General features: G+C 39.9%; 1 protein-coding gene and 1 long non-coding RNA gene across 7 annotated transcripts in view; one reads left to right on the top strand and one right to left on the bottom strand.

The window, feature by feature from the left end:
• The window catches only part of LOC122220454, a 30,163-nt gene extending 24,352 nt beyond the window's left edge, over positions 1 to 5,811 (top strand). Inside the window, exon 4 of the long non-coding RNA XR_006202860.1 lies at positions 5,570 to 5,811. This is a non-coding gene — a long non-coding RNA (uncharacterized LOC122220454). The remainder of the gene's footprint in view (positions 1 to 5,569) is intronic.
• Positions 1 to 26,478, bottom strand: part of PHACTR2 (phosphatase and actin regulator 2) — a 135,805-nt gene that overhangs the window by 65,736 nt on the left and 43,591 nt on the right. For all 6 annotated transcript variants that reach the window (XM_042939983.1, XM_042939984.1, XM_042939987.1 and 3 more), the window contains exons 3-4: positions 5,969 to 6,049; positions 791 to 949 (exon numbers count right to left, since the gene is read on the bottom strand). In XM_042939983.1, coding sequence (XP_042795917.1) covers positions 791 to 949; positions 5,969 to 6,049 — 240 coding nt within the window. The remainder of the gene's footprint in view (positions 1 to 790; positions 950 to 5,968; positions 6,050 to 26,478) is intronic.

Genomic DNA, 26,478 nt, shown 5'->3' with positions numbered 1-26,478 from the left:
ACTGACATGAAGTTTCTGAGGGGGCGTCTGGATGGCTCGGTTGGTTAAGCATCCGACTCTTGATTTTCAGCTCAGGTCATGATCTCATGGTTCATGCAATCAAGCCCCACGTCAGCTCTGTGCTAACAGTGGAGAGACCCTGCTTGGGATATTCTCTCTCTTCTCTCTCTTCTCTCTCTCTCCCCCTCTCTCTGCCCCTGCTCCGCTTGTGTGCTCCCTCTCCCAAAATAAATAAACTTAAAAAAAAAAAAAAAGCTTCCAAGGAAAGGGTAACATTCCCAGATATGGGGCGCCTGGGTGGTTCAGTCGGTTAAGCATCTGACTTTGGCTCACATCATGATCTCATGGTTTGAGGGGGTTGAGCCCTACATTGGGCTCTGTGCTGACACCTCAGAGCCTGGATCCTACTTCAGATTTTATGTCTCCCTCTCTCTCTGCCCCTCCCCCACTCATACTCTGTCTCTTTCAAAAATAAACATTAAAAAAAAATTCCCAGCTCTCTAATGATTGAAGAGAATATCCCTTCTGATTATTACTGTTAATTAATGCTTAATTGATTGTTAATTAATTAAATAAAAAAATAAATAACGATGTGCTTACAAAATGGACGCATCTACCTAAGAAAATCATCCTATTTCTCTTCACTAGTTATAATTTCTCTCTTCTTTGTATTTGCAAACCTGCTCTCTCTCTAACTGGTCCTAACCTAAGAATCACTGGAGCCTAAGACCTGATTCTCAATATTGAGCTGTATTGAAACAAAAGAATAGGGGGTTTCTCTTGATTTTACCTTTCTTATCTTCTGCCTTTTCCTCCAGAGGTGGTGCTTTTTCAGCTACACAGCCATTACCTTCTTCAGATTTTACTACATTTTCCTCTCGGGTAGATTCCTCTCCGATGGGTATCATGTGCCCGTTTGAATTTTCAAAGTTAACTGTTACATCTCCATCTAAAATGGGGAAAGAAACACCTAGATGTCTAACTTGATGGTTTTCTTAAAACCCAGTTTTCCAGTTATTAGGACTATAGGGTTTGGGTTCATGTATCAGGCCCTGGGAACCAAATACATCCTGTATTGTTTCACCATGTTTTACTAAACATTTCATTCAAACAAAAAGAGCTAGGAAATCCTTAGTCTTGGGGGAAAAACAGTAATGGTGGGGATATCCATGTGCCCTTTTAGGACAGTAGAAATTATTATCCTAATTATGAAATATCCTAGGGCAGCACAGCCCTTCTCTTCTTGCGTTTGGTTTTGTTGAAGTCAGGACTTAGGAGTCTCTGTCATTCAGACACTGAACGGTAAAAGGAGAAATCTGAAAAATGGAATAAACATTTTAACAAGCACTAAAAACACAAGGTGAATATAAGTACACAAATAACATGAAATGTAGTTACACATACAAATGATAAGAGGGATAATATGAAATTTTCCAACTGCCACTGTCTCCAGATTGTTGCATCTATGATATGCTAACTTTACATAGAAAGATAACTGCCACTCTGTATTCAGGAAAAGCTAGTAGTGAGGCTAATTTTATTTTCATTTTCTTACTTATGAAAGTATTAAAATGTATTTAGATCATTGTCACATATAACTGACCAAAAGCCTTTAATGTGACCTAATAATAATTTGAAAACATTAGGGGGAAAAACATGTAATTAAAAGAAAAAGTAATTGCAGAGGAACTTTTTGAAAATCACAACTGAAAATAAAATTTGCAATATGTTATCTAAATCAGAAATAACTAATTTTAATCCCTGAACTTTCATAATTTTTAGAAGCTTCAAAAGTGAATGAGATTTTGCATAAACTCTTAACTCAGTGATACTTGAAAAGATTAACCTTAGGTCATATATGGAACATTTGAAGAGGCTTTGCTACCATTGTAAAAGTAATAATAATAATAATAATCATAATAATAATAATAATAAAGTTGAAGTTTTGACTTTGCAAACTTGAAGAAATGCATGATTACAGCTATTCTTATGCAGTTTTTTATTAATCTTATTTTGGCAATCGTTACAAATAAAACAGAGATCATCTCTCAAATTTTCATTAAATATGACTGAACTGCTTTGGCTCAACAATAAAATCCATTGGCCTTCTCCACAAAAACAGGCATGACATTTTAATAAGAAAAATACATATCATGGAATTATGTCATGCTCAAAATGAAAACGAAATTGTTGCTTAAGCCATATAACTTCCAAGTACCTATAATCTGGTTCCTGTATAAAAGTAAAATAGACAATAATTGAAGGTAATGCCATTGCAAATAAATCTTAACTATTTCAATAAAATTAAGGTAATACTTTTCGAAGAGTATAGGTCAAACCAAAATGAAACCAAAAGACTCTTCATTCTTATTATTAGATCCCAAGGAATTCACTATTAAAAACAAGGGAGGGGAGACATAATGTAATGTCCAGGTATTAGACACAGGAAAACCAAAAACTAATGCAAGAATGGAAAATTCCAAACAAAGTAGAAAACCACTTCTTTATATAAAAAAACCTCAATTTTTAGGCAACCCAAATATAAATTTACCTTTGAGTTCTCTGGCTTTAGTTGATAACAAAAATATGCTGAAGTTATGTTAATGAAAATTTAATTCTGTTTCAACCCTTATTAAGCTAGAATTCTGTAGTAGGTTAAAGAACCGATTTTTTAAAATCTAGAACAAAAAAGCTAGAGAGAAAATTAATAGTCAAGGTGCAATAAGAAATTGGATTATCACATAAAGTCAACAAAGTGGAAAGATACTTACTTTGAGGTATGAAATAAAGCTAGCGCATATGAAAATAACTGTAGAAAAAGGAGACACATATGTGATAAATACAGAATTCAAGAATAAAACACAGTAGAGATGAAGTTATTAATAACTAATTGGCGTGTCTATTGAAAAAGTTTTCTAGTTTTGTACGTCATTGTAGAGTTAGAATAAGTTAAGTCCTTGATACAGTTTATGTATGTAAGTAAAACACACACACATGTGCTGGCAAAGGACAGCAGGGAAAGACGCTGATGTTATAGCAATAAGAGCATTCGTGTGCAAAGGCAAAAGGCAACTCAAAAAAGGTTGTAAGCTTAAAGTGAACCAAGAGATATACAGACGTCTGGGGGCTTTACCTCCTTCTGCTCAAACAAGTGTATCTGGGATATAGTTCACAGAGAAACAGAGATAAGGAGAAGGCTGTGAGACCAAAAGGTGAGTGACTCATCAGAAGGTTAAAAAGTACACCACAGGAGAGAAAGAAAGGAGGCTGGAAGGCAGGCAGAAACATCTCCTTGCCCTCGTGTTAAAGCTACGGGGAGAGATGGAAGGAAAGAACCAGAAATAAGGAAGGAACTTGGACTAGACCTTGGAATTCTCAGGAGAGAAGGCCAATTGTTGAACTTTTAGCTGGAAGTTAGATCTTACTGTAAAAAAGATCATCTAAAAGGAATAATAATAATAACAATATAGCTGAGAGTGAGGGGGTGGGGTGGGGTGGGGTGGGGTGGGGTGTGGTGGGATGGGTCAAACCTAGGGGAGCTGGAGGGATTCTAAAAGCCTATCTGGCTCACTGAATAAAGGGCAAAATTGACAGTAAGTGTCAAGAGAGCTGAGGCAAGGTCAAGCAGATCAAGGCAAAGAATGAATCTTCACTGGTAGAAGACAGGAGGCTGTCACCAAGCACAGCAGCTTCCAGTCTCTGGCTAGAGCTGAAAACAGACCGAAACTCTCAAGATAATTGTTTTTGGAAAAATGACAGAAAACTATTTTTTCCAGCCCTTGGATGAAAGGGGAAAAGACTGTTTACTATAGGCATCACCAGGAACTTTCAAGGTTTAGGTCATTTCTATAGGTCCACTTAGGGGCCACAAAAAAGGCAGAAAGTACAATTCAGTAACTTATGGCTTCCCAAACATTAAACCTATTACAGTATGTTTAGGTGAAAAATTGTTTTTCTTCTTTTATGTTTTAAAACTTGTAATGTTCAGTTCACAAAAGTTACAAAAAGGTCAACCAGTGTCCGATTTCTGGGAAATAAGTATATGATATCATAAGCGATCAAGTACATAGTTTAACAGATTAGGCAGAGCAAAAACCAATCAACACTAAGGATTTCTTTAAACTGGCCATTGCCACTTGTTTTTAGAAAAAGTAAACTTTTTTCTAGCTATGATTTTTTAATCAGATAAAAAAAGGGGGGTCTTTATATCTGTCTTTCATACTCGGTAACAGTTTCATCATAAATTTTTCCATTTTTCCTTTCTTTAAAAAATTTCCAAATTGGGGTGCCTGGGTGGCTTAGTCAGTTAAGCATCTGACTTCAGCTCAGGTCACGATCTCACGGTTTGTGGGTTTGAGCCCCGCATCAGGCTCTGTGCTGACAGCTCAGAGCCTGGAGCCTGCTTCGGAATCTGTGTCTCTCTCTCTCTCTGCCCCTCCCCTGCTTGTACTCTGTCTCTGTCTCTCTCTCAAAAATAAATAAAGATTAAAAAAAAAACCTTTTTTTTTAAATTTCCAAATAAACGATACCAAACAATTACACTGGCCAACCCCAGAAAGGGTATTACTCTCCCCAGAAAGGGGATTGATTGCTCAGTGGATTTGTAATTTTTCTCCTGCCTCCCAAGAGATTAGAGGGGAGACAGATTTTAATATTTCAAGTCTACCTTCAACTGACAATAAGTTAGGGATGTGCAATTTTTTTTTAAGCCCCAGACAGGAAATAAATAGCTTCCTAGTAATGGAAAACTAGAGAAGACATAAAATTCATTCATAAAACAGAATGAGAAAAGTATAATAGGTCAGAGATTGAAATCAAATGCCTAAAACTGTGAGGGCTCAAGAAAAATGGTATTATTCATTCCAGACTTTTCCCTACATTCTTTGAAGCAGGAGTCAAATAGTAAAGCATTCCCTAGCCCTGTTCAGGAATTATTCAGATGTTGGAAAAAGTGTGTCATTTGGGTTTATAAATAGTGAATTCCAAAAGATGTTCTCTGCAAGGCACATTTACCAGAAAAAGAGAAGTAGTATGATTTCAATTCCAAATTAATAATACTTTGTTTCATAAAAGTACAGTAATACAACTTTAGCCCAGTAAATATCCAGGGGGTGGGGCAAGGGAAGGCATGAGGTAAATCAACAATTTTGCAACAAAAATTCCCTTTAGTTTTAATAGTAGTGGGAGCAATGAAAATTATTTGGCATTACTTATTTGGAGAAATAATCAATCTCGGTGTCTTCTTCTGAGGGTCTATCTTGGTTTGTACCTAATCCTTGTCTTTTTGAGCAAGACTCCCTCTTGGGAGGGTAATAAAAAGGGGCAGGGGAAGATTAGGGGCAGGGGAAAAATACTTGGAAATAGTAATTGTTAGTGAAAAGGTGAAAGACAATTAGATTCAAAGAAATGAAAAGAGCACAACGGTAGGAAAATTACTTGAGAGAATGCATAAAGCAGATTAATTTGTCTATTCATGCCTTACTGATTGAACATTTGAATGTATTATAGAGAATAAAGGACAAGAGGTACATTGACATTTCTTTTCTCTCTCTTTTTCTTTTACTGGTAGATTGAAGAAACCCAAAGGCACCAGCCAAGCTAAAACTTTGCATTTACTCAAACAATTGAGATAACTTGTATAGAAAGACTGAAACTCAAGAAAAGAAGAGGGGTCATATAAGCATTTGTATCTTATCTGTATCTTCAGCCAGTTCACCTTTGGAGAGCTTTAGGGTTAGTGACATACGGTGAAGGACTCACCAAGAAGGTCATTGAATTTCTTTTCTAGAATACCTTCGATCCTCTGCAGCCCACAAAGGCATTCTGAATTAAAGCAAGATTCTCAGAGGGCCATACTCACTGCTTTATCTCCCAAAGACCATGATCATCTTAAATTTCAAAAGAAAATGAAAGAAAGACCAAAGAATGAGGGATCAAGTTACTTTAAATGTATGATTAATTTCCTCACCTTGATCAGGCAACTCCTTAAGAACGCCCCTTCTTATCAGCTCCTCTCTACTTTGTCTTGTGGATATCTTCCTTTCTAATACTTTTAAAGAGAATAAGCATAAGTAAGAATCAAGTCATTGCTTAAAATAATTATGAAAAACATTGCAAGTAGAATCGAACACATTTATTCTATTCACTTGAAGGCTCAAACCCCAGTGTTTCTAGTCGTCTCGGAAAACATGTGGTTGGAGTCAGTATCATTAGGACAAAGGCAAAGGACTGCAGCCCATGCTCTGAAACCCAGCCCCTGGGCCTGTCCTTCAAATGACGATGTTTGGCCAAGAATCCAGACACATGATTTCCTATCAACTAAAGAGCACACAGTTTGCAATATTCCTTTTTTTAGGCATTCTAAAACCGGCTTCTGTGAATATCAATGTATGTAAAGGATATGTATGCTTACATTTAAACCAACCAAACAAACAAACACTCAGTAAATATTCAGGTAATTCATCTGAATCCCAGTGAAAAAGGACTACTCTTCCTCCTGCCATCTATCACAAAAGTCCAACACATCAGATCTCTGTGACTCATTTCCTTGCCATACTCAAAAGGTCTAGCATGTTCCAGTATATCCCCTGACAAACCCCAAGTCTTAAGAGGATGGAATGAATTCATGCTTTCACAGGCATGTAAAGGGGTGGGGATCTCAACACTGCCTCTTCCTTCTGGGAGAATTTAAATTCCTGTTACAACCTCAGAGTGGAGGAGCTCAGGGTGGGACTTTAATAGTCCCATAATTCACTTTATGTGTATATAATATTAGTTTCCTGAACCCTGCAGGTCTGACTCTACTCCCCACTTTGAGGGGCCAAAGAGGTGTGTAAAATTAATACAGGGTCACGTCACCTACTAATCCTCTGAGCCGACATTCTCTGACGTGTGTTCTTATACAAGTCTCTTCCCTCTAGATGCCCTGTTAGAAAAAGCATCTTGACACAGCAAAAAGGGGCCACAGAAAGGGCAATTTAGGTAGAAGGAAAGGTACGTTGGTGGAGACTGGGTAGCCACAGCAGGACTGGATTCTGTTTCCCCCTAAAATTCCTATTCCTGGCCTCAAAATTTGCAAATCCTGGAACCACATGAACAACATCATTTCAAGACCCAAACTAAACCCCATTACTGCAAGCCCTACTCTGACACCCAGAAACAGAACTCGTACTAACACTAAGCACATGTTTTCTGGGGGTGCCCCAGGTGGCCTGAAGTAAGGACACTTTGAAGACAGAGAAGGGAAGGGAGAGGTGTGTCTTGGGCCAAGAGCTTTGGGCCAAGCACCTGCACGTCCTCAGTAAGTGTTTGGTAATGGCATGAGTCCCAGAATACCAACACTTAGTCTCTCTTGAAGAAACTGAAATATTTTTTACCTTTTCTGATAACCATTAATTGTGTATTCCTCTTTAATCCTGGTATTTGTCTTTTATCCTGACCTTTATCGTGACAAAGGTCAGAGTAAAATTTGATATTTAACACAGATTTCATATGACAACTCCGACGAAATCTGTTTCCTCCTTCTTAGAGACCTGAATTCATTTTTATTTTATTTACCGCATATGTGCCCTTTGTTCCTGGTTTTGTCAAACATAGTTTTGGATAGAATCAGAATATAAACAAACAAGACAATGAATAAATGAATGAGTGAATGAACAAATGGTCAAAAAAATAATCACGAACATCTTATTGGTTCCAGTGGAGACACACACACACACAACTTCCCGTCTTCCTTTAGATGACCACCCACCGTCACTCTCCACCCTCTTCCAGAAGCAAGTAACAACAGCGCCCGCGAATGTTGGTCATTTCAATGGACAAAGTTAACTGGGTGGGGGAAGGGGGGGGCAGCCAGAGCTGTTCTTTGATGGGAGTTCTTTTATGTAAAAAGAGTGCTGTTATTTCAGTACAGCTTCGATTTGTTCAGGCTTTTGTCAATGAGAACTCCTGTCAGCACAGGAAGCCAAACAACACCCACAATGACACCATGGGGCACTGCAAAGACAGTGCAGGTGGTTCAGAAGGACCCTGACCACTGTGGTTCCCCAAGGATTGTACAAACCCATTCATGCTTGACTGGGGCTCTGAGGAGACCCGGGCCCGAGACAGATGGGGGCAGAAGACGGATGGGGCTAAATTTGTCCAGGGAAGTGACAACAGGACTTGAGGTGGGATAAGACCATAGAATGGGGAACAGATGCCAAGTTCAGGCAGCCGCACCGGGGTCTGGGCTGCTGGTCGACCTCTTTGGACCGCAGGACGCTCCTGCTGCTTGCCCCGGCCCCCAGGCCTGGAGGTGGGCCCAAGGATTCCAAGCTTGAGGACACAGGTGGCAAATGCAAGAGCAGGTGCCATTAGCCACATTCTGAGGGGCCAAATGCAGTCGATTCAGAACATGGTCCTTGTGGCTGTCTGCCCCTTCACCTTAGGAAACAACTTTTCATTGTTTGCTGTTTCTGCAGAGTGATCTAAAACATGAAGTGGTTGTCAGGGGTCCTGGATTCTAGTCCCAGAACTTCCACAATGAGTTCTGTGAGCTGTCTCTTCAGGTTCCAGTGCCTCTGATCTGTTATCTGTAAACTGAGGGACGCGATTCAGTGATCGCTAACGGACAACTCGTCCAGCTCAAATGTTGTGTGATCCAGTATCATTAATCAAAGCCATTCTGTAATCACTGCTTTGGGCGCCTTTAAAAGCTTTCACTCTTGTACTGAAAGATCGTCTGAGAGCCCAAACCTATCTTTTGTTTCTGCCTTTCCATTATGGATCCCTGAGGATGCTTCAGTTTTAAGTTTTAAGCTTTCTGTTGCTTTAGTTCTAATTTAATCTCAGTTAAAAATCCCTCATCTTTCTTCCTTGCAAATTCTGGAGCTTTGAAGCAGCTTGGCTTCCTTCCAGGAACTGAAACCGACAGCTTTGTTCTTTGCTTTACCTCTTATAAATGGGCCCTGATAGGAAAACGTCTTGGCAATTTGTTTGGTCTTTGGCTGAGCGGATTTTTAACACGTAGTGCAGATAACTGTGTACGGGGCCAATGAGAACACACTGCAGGCGACTGAGCATGGAAAGTATGTTGCTGGGGCACAAAGTTCCAACCACTGCTCTCCCAGAAGAACAAGTATCACACTCTTCATCTTTTAAAATATTTGCCTCATGTTTATATAGTGTCTGTATGTTTGCAAAGCACATTCACTGGACGCTTTTTCATAGGCTTGGAAGCGTTCTGCATCGGAATGAGTCTGAGAGGTCACTCCCGTCCAACATGCCGCCCAAAGCAGGAGCCATTTCAGGAACATTCCTGAGATGTGCTCACCTGCTGAAAACATTCAGAGGCAGGATGGCCCTCTCCAGGCATCTGTCACCCTCGTTCTTAGGAAGATATTCCTCATAAGGAGTCAGAATCCCACTCCCTGTAATTTTACACGTTCATCAAACCCGTGCTCCCCATAGCTCTAGAGTAAAGTAAGCCATCCGTGATGGGAAAATAGTCTGAGTTACCTCTGTGTTCACTGAGAGCAAAGTGGGTTGTTGAAGCCCCCTAGAACCTGATGCCTAGTATAGTATCCAACCAGCTGTTCTTTGACTCTGAAGTTCACACTAATCTGTGCAACGATAGCAATAATGTTGGGGGCCTCACAAATACTGCTGGGGAAGAGATTTAGCAGGGAGGTCAGATCATTGGATGCAGTAGCTAGGTCTCTCCATGAAAAGTATGGTTACCAGTTGAGTAAACAGCTCATGGTTACTTACTTTTATCCCAATTAAAAAAGCGTGTGTGGTTTTTTTATGAAGATCAAAGCAAACCCAAGGCTTCTGTTTTGCTCTCTGGATTGGGTGAATTCAAGTTCTGACAGTTCAATTCTGGTTACAACAGCACACACTTTGCTAAGCGAAGGATGCACTGTGCCCCATTTTCCTGCCTTCACGCTTATACTCTGGTGCTACAAGTATTTGAAGAGGACCGATCTTCCAAAAACATCCAATGGCTGTCCATCCATCTCACTTTGAATTCTCTCTCTACTCCTTGGCATGGTCTCCACCATGCCCCCCAGAGGCTGCCCCCCCCCCCACATGATGCCTCCCCGCCACCCCCCCCATGGGATCCTTTCGTCACCTCTCCCTCCTGGCTCTCTCTGCTCCAGCCCCTCCAGCCCTGCTTCTTGTCACCTGATGCAAGCAGCAAGCTCCTGCATGGTGGCCTCTGTCCTTACAGGATGGGATTTCCCCAGACCCCCACACGGCTCATTCCATCACTTCCTTCGAGTCTTTGCTCAAATGTCACCTTATCAGAAATCCCTCCATCGCACAGCCGTGGAATAGCTTGTTCGTCTTCTCGCCTCTGTCTACCTTATCCTGCATAGTATGTCCCCCCCTCCTGAAATGGGACCCACTCCTTAAATGGAGTTTCGATGAGAACCAAAGCTCTTGTTTTGTTTACTGCTGTTTTTCCAACAGTGCCTCGCAGGTTGTTGGAACTCAGAAAACATGTGCATTTGTTGCATAAATGAATAAAAGAAAATAGGCTAAAAATGCTAACAGTGCCCCTTCCCCCCTCCAGTCTACGAGAAAGCAAACGAGGCTTGTGGCAAAACTCTACGAACAGGAGTCTTCTGTTTTCTGCCCCCTCTGCTACTTGGCTGGGCCCTCCAAAGGGAAAATCCTGAGCTGTCTGTCCTATGGCTCATCTGAAAAAGTCTCTGTGTGCTCTGAAGAAGGAAGGCTGTAGTGTGAGGAGGACAGACGGCAGCCAACTAACAGGATGTAGCACACGACCGGGCTCATCATAAATTTTAAATGATTTATGATGCCCTTCTGGGCATGAAGCCTGCATTCAGGAGAGGAGGCCGGGGCACATGCTACCAGCTCCTTGCTGTGGACGCTCGGCCAGGATTTTAAATTACTCTGGAAGTATCTGGGAGAGTAAATCTTGTAGTCAACAAGCCACTTGTGTTTTCTTCTGGCGAGGAAAGAGAGTCCTAATTCTCAATTCTAACACCGTTTAATGACGGAACAAAACAGAAGAGCAATTAGACTACTAAATAAGCGTACCGTGTTATCTTCTTGGTGCTGAGTGCTGAATGGCCTTACTGTAAAACTGTGACAGAAACAGAGAACTGCTTGTCTCATGTTGAAAGCGTTCTAGAAGAGCCTGGCTTTGCTTTACCTCTCCTCAATAGCAGTTACAGAAAACAGAATGTCAGAAAACGGCCTCCTTTTTAAAAGACCCTTCACGAAAGCGTAGCGAAGTCATTTAAAGCAACAACCACCAAAATGCCACCCAACGGGACATTTGCAAAAACCTTCCAAAACATCTCAAGAACATAAGGCAGCGAAATAAAGCCAACGTCCCCCACTAAAAATACTCAGGGGTCTGGCCATTTTCTTATTTATCCATACCCTTCTTCTACTTAAAAATCCTACTGACTACAGAACAAGCCCGACTCATCTGAACCCGGCCAGGCTTTACCACCAGGCTTTACCACCCTCCCTCTGTTCACCTCCCTTTTTCACAAGCCCCATGCTAAAGTCAAACCTTGCTCCTCACCATTTTAAAGACTTTCTGTACCTCCTCAGCTCCACTCCTTTGTTGTTTCTTTCTCCTCGAATCAGACCTTTGCCCTCTCTCCCTCTCTGGTGGAATCCTCCTAACATTCTAAGATCTCTTCACACAGCGGCCCCTGCTAGGGATCTCAGCATCCTGGCTGGCGAGATTCAGTAACAACTGTGTTCCTGACAACACTTCAGAGTAACTTCTCTGTGCCTCAGCTTTCTCATCTACAAAATGGGAAAACAGCTGCTACCTTTGCTGGCTCTTTTGGAGGCTAAATGAGTTAAAAAGCTAACGTGCTCAGACCAGTACCTGCAATCTAGAAAGCACTGAATAAATGTTAGCTATTACCAGTACCTGTGTTCTAGCACTTCTCTACTTTTCATTGCTACACGTGTACAGGGATGCATATTGACATGACTCTAAGCCCTATGAGAGATGTCTTATTTATCATTTCATCCTCATAATGCCCCAGTACATTGCATTAAGTTTCTGCATTTGTGTTTTGAGGGGAGGGAGGGAAGACATGTCTAGCACCCTTTGCTAACCTTTTCTACTTATTAAAAAAAATTTTTTTAATGTTTATTTAGTTTTGAGAGACAGAGAGAGACAGAACCCGAGTGGGGAAGGGGCAGAGAGAGAGGGAGACACAGAATCCGAAGCAGGCTCCAGGCTCTGAGCTGTCATGTCAGCACAGAGCCCGACGCGGGGCTCAAACCCACGGACCGTGAGATCATGACCCGAGCGGAAGTTGGATTCTTAACCGACTGAGCCACCCAGGCACCCCTGTACTTATTTTAGACATAGCTTTGAGGAACCACCTTCCTCCTCTCTCAGTCCATGTGATCTGTGTGAAGCTAACCCCAACCCTGGGCTCCAAGACTGCCAGGCTTATCCAATCAGAGCCTAGTATCTTCCTGGCATTGGTGATTGGTTACAAGAGAGGCTGTGTCCCAACTGTACCAATGACATCCAGCCTGAGAATTTCTGGAACAGGAAAAGAAGGCTTTCTCTTTCTTTTGTATCTGTTGAAACTAGCCACATATGAGCCTAGAGCCCCTAGTAGTCATTTTGCCTCCATAAAAGGAGAGTCTAACTTAGAACAAAACAAAAAAGCCAATACTGAAGAACAGGCTCAAAGAAGGAGATGGATTCTTAATCTTAGTTTTTAGACACCTGGATCCAACCATACCTGAAGGTTGCTGCCCCTGGTCTTTTCACTTTCATGAACCAATAAATTTCCCATTTGCTTAAGTCTATTATTATTCATCAGCAATAAAGAGCTTTTACTTTTGAACAGCCAAAAAAAGGTATTACGCAGATGCTTTTCTTAAAAGTGAATTTTCTCCCAACAGAAGACAAAGATTCTCTAGATTTTCAAGGCAGAAATATGAAAGAAGAACTACATAGACCTTCTTTATTCCCCTTAAGTTCAAGAATTTGAAAGCTGACCAGACCTTAAATAAGAGGAAGATGCTGAGATCTATGTCCCTCCTCCTCTTGGGAAATTGGTGCCACAACTTCCTCCAGAAACCTTATAGTAATCATCCATTTATTTGCTGCTTAAATGGCATTTTTATATTTACTTTCTCATCCTGCTTCCCAGTATTCCTGAAAGACAGGCTACGCAATTCTTTTTAGTTCCCTCAAACAGATAAGGATATCGGGATTTAAAAAGGCTAAATACGTTTTCCAATCATATACGCAGAATCCAGTTGAATCCAAATGTGTCTAGCCAAAAGCCTACTGCTTACATTCTCCAAACTGAGTTGATGATTATAAACATTTCAACTTCCCCGTGACAGGTATCATGCTTTCCAAATTTCCCTCAAGATATGAGGCAGAGAAACTTTTTAAAGTTAATTTTCAATGAGCACTTTTTAGATGGCAGTACATTCTCATAGTTCGAATTATAAAAGGATACAATAAAAACTCTCACTCTCACCTTCCCCTCCACCTATTCAAATCGAACCCCAGCTGTACTCCACAAGTAAATAACCACGCTTATTAGTTTCCCATGTATCCTTCCAGACTTTCTTAGGCAAATGCAAATATTCATTTTTATGATTCTCTTTTCACACCAAAGGTAAGCTGTTTTACAAATTGTTCAGCATTATGCTTTTTCATGAAACACTGTATGTAATACTTTTACAATTTCAGGCGATGGGGTGACAGACAAAGGCCAGGTTGAGGAGGAAAATGTGATGATCTTTGTCTTGTGGAAACAACAGCAGCTGAAATCAGTGCTGTGTGCAGAGGGGGCGAGCTGGGAACAGCCATGGGAAGTCAACCCCAGGGACTCCTGGATTTTACTCCCCAGGGGTAAGATTTAGGCCTAGAACAATGAGCAAGTCCCCGATCCCAGATGGGCCAGGAAGTACAAATAATCCTAGGAGACTAATCAGAGGCCAGGATGTGTGAACTACGTGAAACACTGCTTGTCTTTCTTCCAGTAGGACTCTCACCGATACGTGAGCAACACAAATGTTTAAGACAGGTGCTTCTGGATTTATCCTGTCTTTCCATTTCTTGTTTCTTCACATTAAAAGATGGTAAACTCAAAACAGGGTGACACCACAAATGTTACAGAAGTTTGGAACAAAGAGAATGATACTCATCCTTAGAGTAATTAATTCTAACTTCACACTATGAACAAGCTAGAGACCTGATATAAACACGAATCTCATCTCTAAATGGTGAAGAGGTTTTTCAAACTAGAAGATCAGACAAGAGTGGGTGTGAAGGAGACCTTAGTCCTAAATGAAGATATGCCCACTTGTTTCAATATCAAATTCAACTGAGTAGGATTCAAATTCAACTATGTCAGAAATTATTCATATCTTAGGCCAAAATGTTTTGAAGGGGTTAATATGTAACAGGCTTTAAAAGCCTGTTTTTATTTCGTGAACCTAAAGACAATACATAATAAAACATCATCAACTCAAACCAATAGGCGTCAGTAACCAGCTGGAATAGTAAGGCTGAGTAGGTGTTCCCCCAAATCCATGTTTACCACCTTCATATACATATCTCATCAGACTAGGATTCTTAAGGTGATTAAATTTTTTTCTATCTTTTTTTCTTAAAGCGGCTAGGATTTTAAATAATTTTTTAAAATATTTATTCATTTTTGAGAGACAGAGAGGGAGCATGAGTGGGGGAGGGGGAGAGAGAGAGGGAGACACAGAATCCAAAGCAGGCTCCAGGCTCTGAACTGTCAGCACAGAGCCTGATGTGGGGCTCGAACTCATGAACCATGAGATCATGACCTGAGCTGAAGTCTGACACTTACCCAGCTGAACCACCGAGTTGCCCCCAAAATCTGTTTTCTTAAACAACCTAAGCGTCCATTGATAGATGAATAAAGAAAGTGTTTACATACACACACACACACACACACACACACACGCACAAACACACACACACATGGATTGCTCAGGCATAAAAAAGGATGAGATGTTGCTATTTCCAACAACATGGACGGACCTAAAGTGTATTATGCTAACAGAAATAAGTCAGAGAAAGACAAATATAGTATGATTTCACTTATAGGTGGGATCTAAAAAACAAAATAAACAAATGAACAAACAAAGCAGAAACAGACCCATAAGCACAGAGAACAAACCAGTGGTTACCAGATGGGTGGGGATAGGAGGATGGGCTAAGGGGTGAAAGGAATTAGAAGATACAGCCTTCCATTTATGGAACGCGTAAGCCACAGGGATGAAATGTACAGCACAGGGAATATAGTCAAGAGTATTGTAATAGCATCATACGGTGACAGATGGCAGCTACAGCTGCAGTGAGCACAGCAGAACATACAGACTTGTCGAATCACCACGCTGTACCCCTGAAACTAACATAACATTGGGTGTCAACTGTACTTCAATCAAATAAGATTAGAAAAGAAAACATTTGGAAAGCTGGTATGAACTTTCTTGGATTAATGCAAAAAAAAAAAGTTTTCTTGAGCATGTTAATTAAACATTCCTCTTCTATCATCTTGCCTGTATTACACAATGTACAGTATCTATAAAGAACAGTATTTCTTTGGCAAAACTGGTCCAGACCTAGACTAAAACAGGATGCACAAATGATACCCGATCCCTGTTGGACCCTGCAGTGAGACGACCAAGGCTAACTCTACTAAAGTTTTTATTTTCCAAAACAAAACACCAAAAAATATTGGAGGCTTAGGGAAACGTACCTTTTCATTGTAACTCAAACTATAATGTTTAAAATTTCACAGCAGTGCTGTTTCCACTTGGACATAATCTCCCTTTCAGGAGTCTCCCCGTCTGCTCTCTATTTCCAAATCTCTGATCGTTAAGATGGTAAAGGGGTCTCATCATTCTTCTTTAAGACTGAAAAAGCTACAAAATCGGGGCGCCTGGATGGCTCAGTCAGTTAAGCGTCCGACTGTTGATGGTGGCCCAGCTCACGATCTCAGAGTTTTATGAGCTGAAGTCCCACGTTGGGCTATGCATATGGACCACGAGGAGCCTGCCTGGGATTCTCTCTCTCTCTGCCCCTCCCCTACTTGGGCTCTCTCTGTCACTCTCAAAATAAACAAGCTTTTTTTTTTTTAAAAAAGAAAAAGCTAGAAAACAGAAAATGAATCAGGAAGGATATGTTCTAGCCTTTTTAAGAATACATCTTAAGCTTAAATCCATACATTTCAACTTATTAGCAGGTGATCATATAGTCAAGCTCCAAATTCCCCCAGGCCTTTGTTTCTGTATATGAAAACAGAGATAGGAAAACCTGACTTGGATGGACAACAGGATGATTAAAACATTTCATAAAGTATTTGATACAAAGTAGGGAGCTTATAAATACTAGTTTTTTTCTCCCCTGTGTTCTATTTTCTCTTGTATATATATACGTAAATCTCTTTGATAATATTCTGTTGGTATTTTTACCTTGATATGGTTACTGATCTAGAAGGTGGTGTAGTACAGGGATTAAAAATGAAGACTTGGGACACCTGGGTGGCCCGGTCGGTTAAGCATCGGACTCTTAATTTCGGCTCAGGTCATGATCTCATGGTTCGTGTGCTTGAGCCTCATGTCGGGCTCTGCGCTGACAGCATGGAGCCTGCCTGGGATTCTCTCTCTCTCTCTCTCTCTCTCTCTCTCTCTCTCTCTCTCTCTCTCTCTCTCTCTCTCTCTCCCCTCACCCCCCCCCCCCGCCCTTCCCCAGCTTGCACTCCCTGTCTCTCTCTCCCAAAGAAAAAAGAAAAGGAAAAGAATGAAGACTCAAGCCAGGCTTCTGAGGTTTAAACATGGGCTATGCCACTCACAAACCCTGAAACCTAGGGCCAGTTATTTAACTTTTCTGTGCCTCAGTTTATTCATTAGGGAAATGAGGGTTATAGTTAGCAACCCACCTCACAGAGTAATTGGGAAAATACTTAAAACACCATCTGGCACACAGTAAAACCTCAACGAGGGCTAGTTATTACTCATAGCCATGCATCCTGTTCCTACTTTAAGTTTAATCCCAAATAAAACTTGAAATGGGTAACAGAAATCAAACTTTGTCTACTGTTATTTATTAACATGTTACTTCACACGCTCCACATGTAGCAAACTATGCAAATTATTCAAAGGGAACTTCTTCAAATCTCATGGATAGTAACTAAATGGAACATTTTATTTTTTTTAATGCTTATTTATTTATTTTGAAAGAGAGAGAGTGCTCACACACACACACAAGCAGGGGAGAAGCAGAGAGAGAGAGAGAGAGAGAGAGAGACAGAGAGAGAGAGAGAAGAATCCCAAGCAAGCTCCACGCTGTCAGCAGGGACCCCGACCCGGGGCTCAGTCTCACGAACCATGAAATCACGACCTCAGCCAAAATCAAGAGTCAGACGCTTAACCGACTGAGCCACCCAGGTGCCTGTATATGGATCACTTCAGCACTGAATTGTGAAAACAGCAAAAAGAAAGGACTACATAATGCCAGCAATATATCAACATCAGATTTAAATAGGTAATTAAATTTTAGTCCTAATGTTTTACACTTGATTCACCTAGGTGCACTTCAAAAACAAATTACAAGGGCTAAGAGTGAGACACAATGAGGAATTATTGTTTAATGGTAGAGAGTTTAGGTTTTGCAAGATGGAAAAGTTCCGGAGATCTGTCGCATAACAATGTAAATGTACCTGACACCAATGAATTATATACTTAAGAACAGTTATTAAGATGGTAAAATTTGTGTCATGTGTTTTCTACCACAATTTTTAAAATAAATTACGTTGTAAGACGTTTTTGGACTACATTAATGTGAACAGCCATTTATCTAAGGTGAAAAATAGATCAGAAGGTATTTTCAAAGAATTTTAACCACACTGATGGTTACGGTGCTCACCATCTATTCTCCAGTACCCAGTGTTCTCTCCAGCCATGCTTTTTTATTTTCTTATATTTCTCATGTAGCCTCTCATGCCCTGCCTTTCAGTGGGTACTAAGTAAACACTTATACTTTGGAATAAAGAAAACCTCAAGAGCATCTGTTTCAAAACCTAGAGAGTTCTGGGTTTGGGAAAGCAGGTAAAGAAAATTTAGCACAAAATGTCATATGCCTACATGAGCAAATTCTTTTCACTTAATAAAAAGAAATAAGAATTAAGACTGCAATTTATTTTCCAAGTGGGAAACAAATCAGGAAAACACAGAAGCCAAAAATCAGTCACTTTTCAGGACAGCCCTTAGCGATAAAGACCGGATTCGTATCACAGGATGAAAAAAATCAAAACAAAACCACCAAGGGAAATAATATGCAAAGGAAATAAAATAATGGACTTTCCTGACACGATTCTCTGACCCAGGCCACAAAGAGTTCTGTAGCACCTTTAAAAAGTATTTAAAAAGTGGCAACACTCCAAAGGAAAATGAAATTAGGAAATTATCCACCCAAGTAAGGCTTATAAACAATCAGACTGTCTCTTAAAGCAATACACACTGACTATGTCTCATCCCAGTGTAAGTTTTTTTTTATTTTTATTAAGAGGTCAATGGGAACATAGTTCCTTCTCCTCTACATCCCCCTGAGGAAATTAAATGTGGCAAAGAAAAAAAGAAATGCAAATTAACAATTCTATATTCCATTCTAGTGGGTGTGGCTCTTAAAAAAAAGTCATTTATAATCAGAAATCAGTAAAATCAGTAGTATGCATGGGTCACTTGGTAACAATTTCATAGGATGCTCAGTGAAAATGCCTTGCTTATCTGAGCCCTCAGAGAACCTAACTCCCCCCGGGAAAGGCTGCAGGTCTGAGATCTTAGTCTGCTCTATGATTCAACAAATTTAAATCTAAAACCCAGCTTGGTTTAAACAAACCATATCACATCTTCTAGAATGGGCTGGAAGCAAGGGAGTCTCCTCAAGTCTGTTTAGAAATAAGATTTTATGGTTTCTGTTTATCTAAGGAAGGTGGGTCCTGATGATCTGGCCATTCATTTATGCAGCTGGCTAACTTAAACCCGTGCTAGAAGGTTTTCCTATTTATGAAACCACCAATTTCACTTATGAAAAATACACAAAAAGTTAGCACTCATATTACTCTTTCCCATAAATGGGTTTCATCCCTAGAATAGATCTATAATGAATAATAAATGATCCATAAATAAAAAGGTGGGGCCTTAATGATTCTTTCCATCCATCTATATGCGGGAAGATTGAAACAAGAAAAATTCATTCTACTGGGAGAAAAAAAACTGAAGAGGAATATTTAGTCTCCTTCATTTTTATTTATTTTTTTTTAAATTTTTTTTTAACCTTTATTTTTGAGACAGAGAGAGACAGAGCATGAACGGGGGAGGGGCAGAGAGAGAGGGAAACACAGAATCGGAAGCAGGCTCCAGGCTCTGAGCCATCAGCCCAGAGCCCGACACGGTGCTCGAACTCGCGGAGCGCGAGATCGTGACCTGAGCCGAAGTCGGACGCTTAACCGACTGAGCCACCCAGGCGCCCCAGTCTCCTTCATTTTTAATATATAGAGAACAAATTTGTTTTAATGCCATTATATGTCTTTAGGAAAAAAAGAATAAAAGAATTAAAACAAGGAAAATGTATATTTATGTATATGTATGTGTATATGTATATATATGTAAATATGTATAATTATTATATGGTCTCTTATCCACAGAATTTTTAACACTCATTTGGTCTAATTTGGTTAATTTATAAAATACACAGGTACACAACTGGCCGAACTGAAACACAACCCAGACCTTCTTTCTGTGTCATTGATGCCATCAAAAGGCTGTTGCCATACAGAACAGACAGTACCCGTTACTTAAGTTCATTATCCATTCGTGAGGGAATGGGGCCCTAACCTGTCCATTAAGTTTGGTGAAATATTAATTTTGTCTATTTTGGCTTCTCAATTCCTTAAGGCTCTTAAGCAGCTCTCAATGACACGAACACTAAGAAAGAATGGAACCCCCCCCCCACCCCATTCCAGCACTTTACAAATCACATTCACTAGCAAAAACCATATATATGGAATAGGATAAGGCCTATCAAGAGCCTCTCACTAATTCATTCAACAAACGTTTACTAAATGCTTTAACATAAGCCAGATGCTATTCAAGCTGCTTTTGGATTTTACCAAAGAAGAAATCAAAAATCCCAGTTCTCATGGAATTCATAATCTAGTGGGAGGGGGGACCAGTTAATAAAAAATACAAATAATTTATAAATGTTAGAAGGCTAAGATGTGCTGTGGAAAGAACAAGGTGGGGCAGAAAAAAAGGAAGCAAGGGTGCCAGGGGACCTACTTTACACCCACTGGGATGGCAATAATAAAAAAGCAGATAATAACAAATGTTGCCCAGCACGTGGGGAAATTAGCACCCTCATCCACTGCTCAGGGGAATGTAACACGGGTGCAGCTGCCTTGGAAAACAGTCTTGGCAGTTCGTCAAAACGTTAAACACCGAATTACCATATGACTCAGCAATGCCATTTCTAGATCTACAACCAAGAGAAGTGAAAGTACGTGTCCACGCAAAAACTTGTATACAAATGTTCACAGCAGCATTATTCATAAAAGCCAAAATAGAAACAGCCCAAATAAACGTCCATCAACTGATGATGGATGCATAAATAACGTGATATATTCATACCCTGTAATATTATTTGACAATAAAAAGAAATTAAATATTGATAGGTGTTACAATATAAATGAACCTTGAAAACATTATGCTAAGCAAAAGAAGCCAGTCACAAATGGCCATATATTTCTTGTATGATTCCATCTACAGGAAACATCAAGAATCGGCAAATCTATTAAGACAGAAAATAGAGGTGGGGGGAATGGGGAGTGACCGCTCAACAGGGTTTCTTTTTAGGGTGATGAAAATGTTTAAAATTGACTGTGGTGCTAACTGCACAGTTTGTGAATATTACTAAATACCAGCGAATTACACATAAAATGGGTCAACTGTATGGCATAGGAACTATATCTCAAAAAGGCTGTTAAAAAAAGAGTGCTGGAGGAGAGGAGAGATTCAGTACAGAGACTGAAAGCAGATCTCATTGAGAAGTTAGCAACTGAACATGGACTTCATTGAAGGACATGAAGTAGTTGGTTAACCATAAGGAAAGCTGGAGGAAGAACCTTCTTTCGTTTTCCATTTCAAAGCACCAAGGGTCCTAACAAAACTCATCCAAGATAAAAGAGATAACCTTAATAATCCTATACTGTTAAAGAAATTGAATTTGCTGTTTAAAATGCTTTTATTTATTTAAAAATGTTTTGTGATGTTTATTTATTTTTGAGAGAGAGACAGAGTGCAAGTGGGAGATGGGCAGAGAGAGAAGGAGACACTGAATCCAAAGCAGGCTCCAGACTCCAAGCTGTCAGCACAGAGCCTGATGCAGGGCTTGAACTCATGAACCATGAGATCATGACCTGAGCCGCAGTCAGATACTCAACCGACTGAGCTAGGCAGGTGCCCTTAAAATCCTTTTAAAAAAGAAATCTCCAGGCCCAGGTTGTCTTGTTGGTAAACGCTTTTAAACATTTAAAGAGGAAATAACACCGATACTACAGAATCTTTTTTTTTAATTTTTTAAATGTTTATTTATTTTTGAGAGAGAGACAGAGACAGAGAGAGAGAGACAGAGAATGAACAGGGGAGGGGCAGAGAGAGAGAGGGAGCTACAGAATCCAAAGCAGACTCCAGGCTCTGAGCTGTCAGCACAGAGGCCGATGCAGTGCTTGAACTCACAAACTGCAAGATCATGACCTGAGCCGAAGTCGGAAGTTTAACAGATTGAGCCATCCAGGTACCCCAGAGAATCTTTTCATAGAATATAATGAACTCATTTTATGAGATCAGCATCACTCTAATACCAAAACCAAAAATAGTACAAGAAAACAAAACCAGAGACCAATATCACAAATCCTCCACAAAATATTATCAAATAAAACCCAGCAACATATGAAAAGAATACTACATGACAACTCAATTGTGTTTACCCCAGGGATGCAAAACTGATTCAATATTCAAAAATCTATCAATGTAATCTATCATAATAACCATCTAAAGAAGAAAAACCACATGGTTGTATCAATTGATGCAGAAAAAGCATCTGAGATATTCAACATCTGTTCATAATAAATACTCTCGTAAAGTCAGGTAAAAGGGAACCTGCTCAACTTGATTAAGTGCATCTACAAAAAACCTTCAGCTAACACCACACTTCTTTTTTTTTTTAAGTTTATTTAGAGAGAGAGCACAGGCAACAGTGTGGGGGAGGGGCAGAGAGCGAGGGACAGAGAGAGAAACCCACGCAGACTCCGTGGTGTCAGCAAGGACCCCAACATGGGGCTCAATCCCATGAACTGTGAGACCATGACCTGAGCCAAGATCAATAGTCAGATGCTTCCCAGGCACCCCCAACTAAAACCATACTTAATGAAAGCTTCCTTCTAAGAATGAGAAAGAGACAAGCAAGTCACATTTACCAGTCCTATTTGTTGTACCATACTGGAAGTCCTAGCCAGGCAAGAAAAGATATAAAAGGCATATAGATTGGGAAAGGAGAAATAAAACCATTCCTAATCACAGATGACATAATCATCAATACAGAAAATCCTAAAGAATCTTCACTAGAACTAATAAGTAAGTTTAGCAAGGTAGCATGATACAATTGTATTTCTGTAAACTAGCAATGAATAATTGGAAAACGGATTTTTTTTTTTAATTTTTTTTTTCAACGTTTTTTATTTATTTTTGGGACAGAGAGAGACAGAGCATGAACGGGGGAGGGGCAGAGAGAGAGGGAGACACAGAATCGGAAACAGGCTCCAGGCGCTGAGCCATCAGCCCAGAGCCTGACGCGGGGCTCGAACTCACGGACCGCGAGATCGTGACCTGGCTGAAGTCGGACGCTTAACCGACTGCGCCACCCAGGCGCCCCGGAAAACGGATTTTTAAAAACATATATCATTTATAATAGTTTTTTTAAAAGAAAGAAAATAAATACTTAGGTATACGGGGCACCTGGGTGGCTCAGTCGGTTAAGCGTCTGACTTGGGCTCAGGTCATGATCCCACGGCTTGTGAGTTTGAGCCCCGTGTCGGGCTCTGTGCTGACAGCTCAGAGCCTGGAACCTGGTTTGGATTCTGTGTCCCCCTCTCTCTGCCCCTCCCCCGCTCATGCTCTGTCTCTCTTTCTCTCCCAAAAATAAACATTAAAAAAAAAAAGTTAAAAAAAATAGGTATAAACCTAATACTGTTTTCTAAAGACTTCAAAATGCCAATGAAAGAAATAAAAGGGCTAATTAAATGGAGAGACATACCAGTTCATACACTGTGACAGTCAACATAGTTAAGATATCAATCCTACACAAATTGCAATATAGATTTAATATCATTCCAATAAAAATCCCAGAACGATGGGAATGCAAGCTAGTGCAGCCACTCTGGAAAACAGTATGGAGGTTCCTCAAAAAACTAAAAAGAGAACTACCCACAACCCAGCAATTTTGCACTACTAGGCATTTATCCAAGCAATACAGGTGTGCTGTTTCGAAGGGACACATGCACCCCCATGTTCATAGCAGCACTATCAGCAATAGCCAAAGTATGGAAAGAGCCCAAATGTCCATCGATGGATGAATGGATAAAGAGGTGGTATATATATACAATGGAGTATTACTCGGCAATCAAAAAGAATGAAATCTTGCCATTTGCAACTACATGGATGGAACTGCAGGGTATTATGCTAAGTGAAATTAGTCTGTCAGAGAAAGACAAAAATCATATGACTTCACTCACATGAGGACTTTAAGAGAGAAAACAGAGGCACATAAGGGAAGGGAAACAAAAATAATATAAAAACAGGGAGGGGGACAAAACAGAAGAGACTCATAAATATGGAGAACAAACTGAAGGTTACTGGAGGGGTTGTGGGAGGGGAGATGGGCTAAATGGGTCAGGGGCACTAAGGCATCTACTCCTGAAATCATTGTTGCACTATATGCTAACTAATTTGGATATAAATTTAAAGAATAAAAAATAAAATTTAAAAAAATCCCAGAAGGAAAATTTTGAGAATATAAACAATCTGATACCAAAATGTGTATGGAAAAAAGCAACTAGTCAAAACAATTTTGAAAATGAAGAATGAAGTTGGAAATACTGTGATACCTAATTTTCAGATTTATCAAGTTACAATAATCAAGACAACATGATATTGATAAAGGATCAGACAGATTAAGAGAACAGAATAGTGAGTCCAGAAATAGACCCACACAAATGTGAGTCTTAATTTTTGACAAAGACCATGTGGCCAATTAATTTTTGGCAAAGACACAAAGGAAAATCAATGGAGAAAGGATAGTCTTTTCAACAAATGCTCTTGAAAAGTTCTTACGAACGACACCAAAAACATGATCCTAAGAGAAAGGAGTAATAAATTGTATTTCACCCAAATTAAGACCTTTGCTCCATAACAGTCACTGTTAAAAAATGAAAGACATTGCAGCGCCTGGGTGGCTCAGTCAGTGAAGCATCTGACGCTCGATTTCGGCTCAGGTCATAATCTTATGGTTTGTGAGACTGAGCCCTGCGCTGGGCTCTGCCCTGAGAGCATGGAGTCTGCTTGGGATTCTCTCTCTCCCTTTGCCCTTTGCCCCTCTCCCCTGCTTGTGCTCTCTCTCCTCTTCTCTCTCAAACCAAACTTAAAAAAAAAAAAAAAAGACAAGCTACAGTGTGACAGAAAATATCTTTAATAACATATCTAATAAAGGCATTATATCTAGACTACCTAAAGTACTCTCAAAACTCAGTATTAAAAAGAGAAACAGCTCAATAAAAATTGTCCAGGGGCAACTGGGTGACTTAGACAGTTAAGCAGGTGACTCTTGATTTCGGTTCAGGTCACAATCTCAGTTTGTGAGTTCAAGCTTGGCATTGGGCTCTGTGCTGACAGTGTGGCCCCCTGCTTGGGATTCTCTCTTTCTTGTTCTCTCTCTCTGCCCTTCCTGCTTGCTCTCTCTCTCTCAAAAACAAGTAAACAAAAAACTCCAAAAACACAAAAACAAAAAACCACCCACACACAAAACTGGCCAGAAGACTTGAATAGATCTTTATCAAAGGGGAGTATATGGAAGAAAAATATGTTTATTGATTTTTTTTTTAAATTTAACAGCCATTCTTTCTTTTTCTTTTTTTTTTAATTTTTTTTAATGTTTATTTATTTTTGAGACACAGAGAGAGCAGGAACGGGGGAGGGTCAGAGAGAGAGGGAGACACAGAATCTGAAACAGGCTCTAGGCTCTGAGCGGTCAGCACAGAGCCCGATGCGGGGCTTGAACTCACAGACCATGAGATCATGACCTGAGCCGAAGTCGGACGCCCAACCGACTGAGCCACCCAGGCGCCCCTGTTTATTGATTTTTAAAATGATACAAAGGTGATTGAATAGGGGAAAGGATAATCTTTTCAACAAATGGTATTAAAATAACTGGGAACGAACCTTTACCTAAACCTTATATCTTAAATAAAAATCAACCCCAAATTGATCATAGATCTAGATGTAAAATGTAAAACTATAAAAGTTTTAGAAGAAAACACAGAAGAAAGTCTTTGCAATCCGAGGTGAGGCAAAGAGATGAGACACAACACAAAAAACATAACATGTGATGAATAACTGATAAACTGAACTTGATCAAAATTATGAATCATTACTCTGCAAAAGAGATTAGGAGAATAACAAGACAAGCTACGGTGGGAGAAAGTATTTACAAATCACATATTCAACAAAGAACTTCTATAGAGAATATATAAAGAACTCTCGAAATTGCACAGTAAGAAAACAACCCAATCACAAAATGGGCAAAAGACTTGAACAGAACCTTTACCAGGGAGGATATACAGATGGCAGATATGCACATGAAAAATAGTTGAGCACTAGTAGCCATTAGGGAAATACAAATTAAATCTATGACAACATGCTACTACATACCTACTAGAATGTCTAATATAAAAAATAGTGACAGCATATCCATGTTCACGGGGGCACCTTTTATAACAACCAAGAGGTTGAAGCAGCCCAAATGTCCCCTGACAGATGAATGGGTGAACAACATGTGGTAGATACATACAATAAAATATGGTGCAGTCGTAAAAACAAAGGAAAGGCCGACGCACGTTTCAACACGAATGAAGCTTGCAGACATTTTATGCTGCGTGAAATAAACCAGTCATAATAGGATACCTACTGTATGATTTCATTTATATGAAATATACTGCAGTAGTCAAATTCATACAGGTAGAAAGTAGAATGGGGATTACCAGGAGATATGGTGAGTTGTTCAATAGGTATAGAGTCTCAGTTCTGTAAGGTGAAAAAGTTCTAGAGATGTATTTTGTAACAGTGTAAAAATACTTTACATTTCTGAAGGGT

The sequence above is a fragment of the Panthera leo genome, chromosome B2, assembly GCF_018350215.1.
Source record: "Panthera leo isolate Ple1 chromosome B2, P.leo_Ple1_pat1.1, whole genome shotgun sequence".
Classification (NCBI taxonomy): Eukaryota; Metazoa; Chordata; class Mammalia; order Carnivora; family Felidae; genus Panthera; species Panthera leo.
The sequence above is the reverse complement of the archived record's forward strand: the minus strand, read 5'-3'. Positions and strand labels throughout refer to the sequence as shown.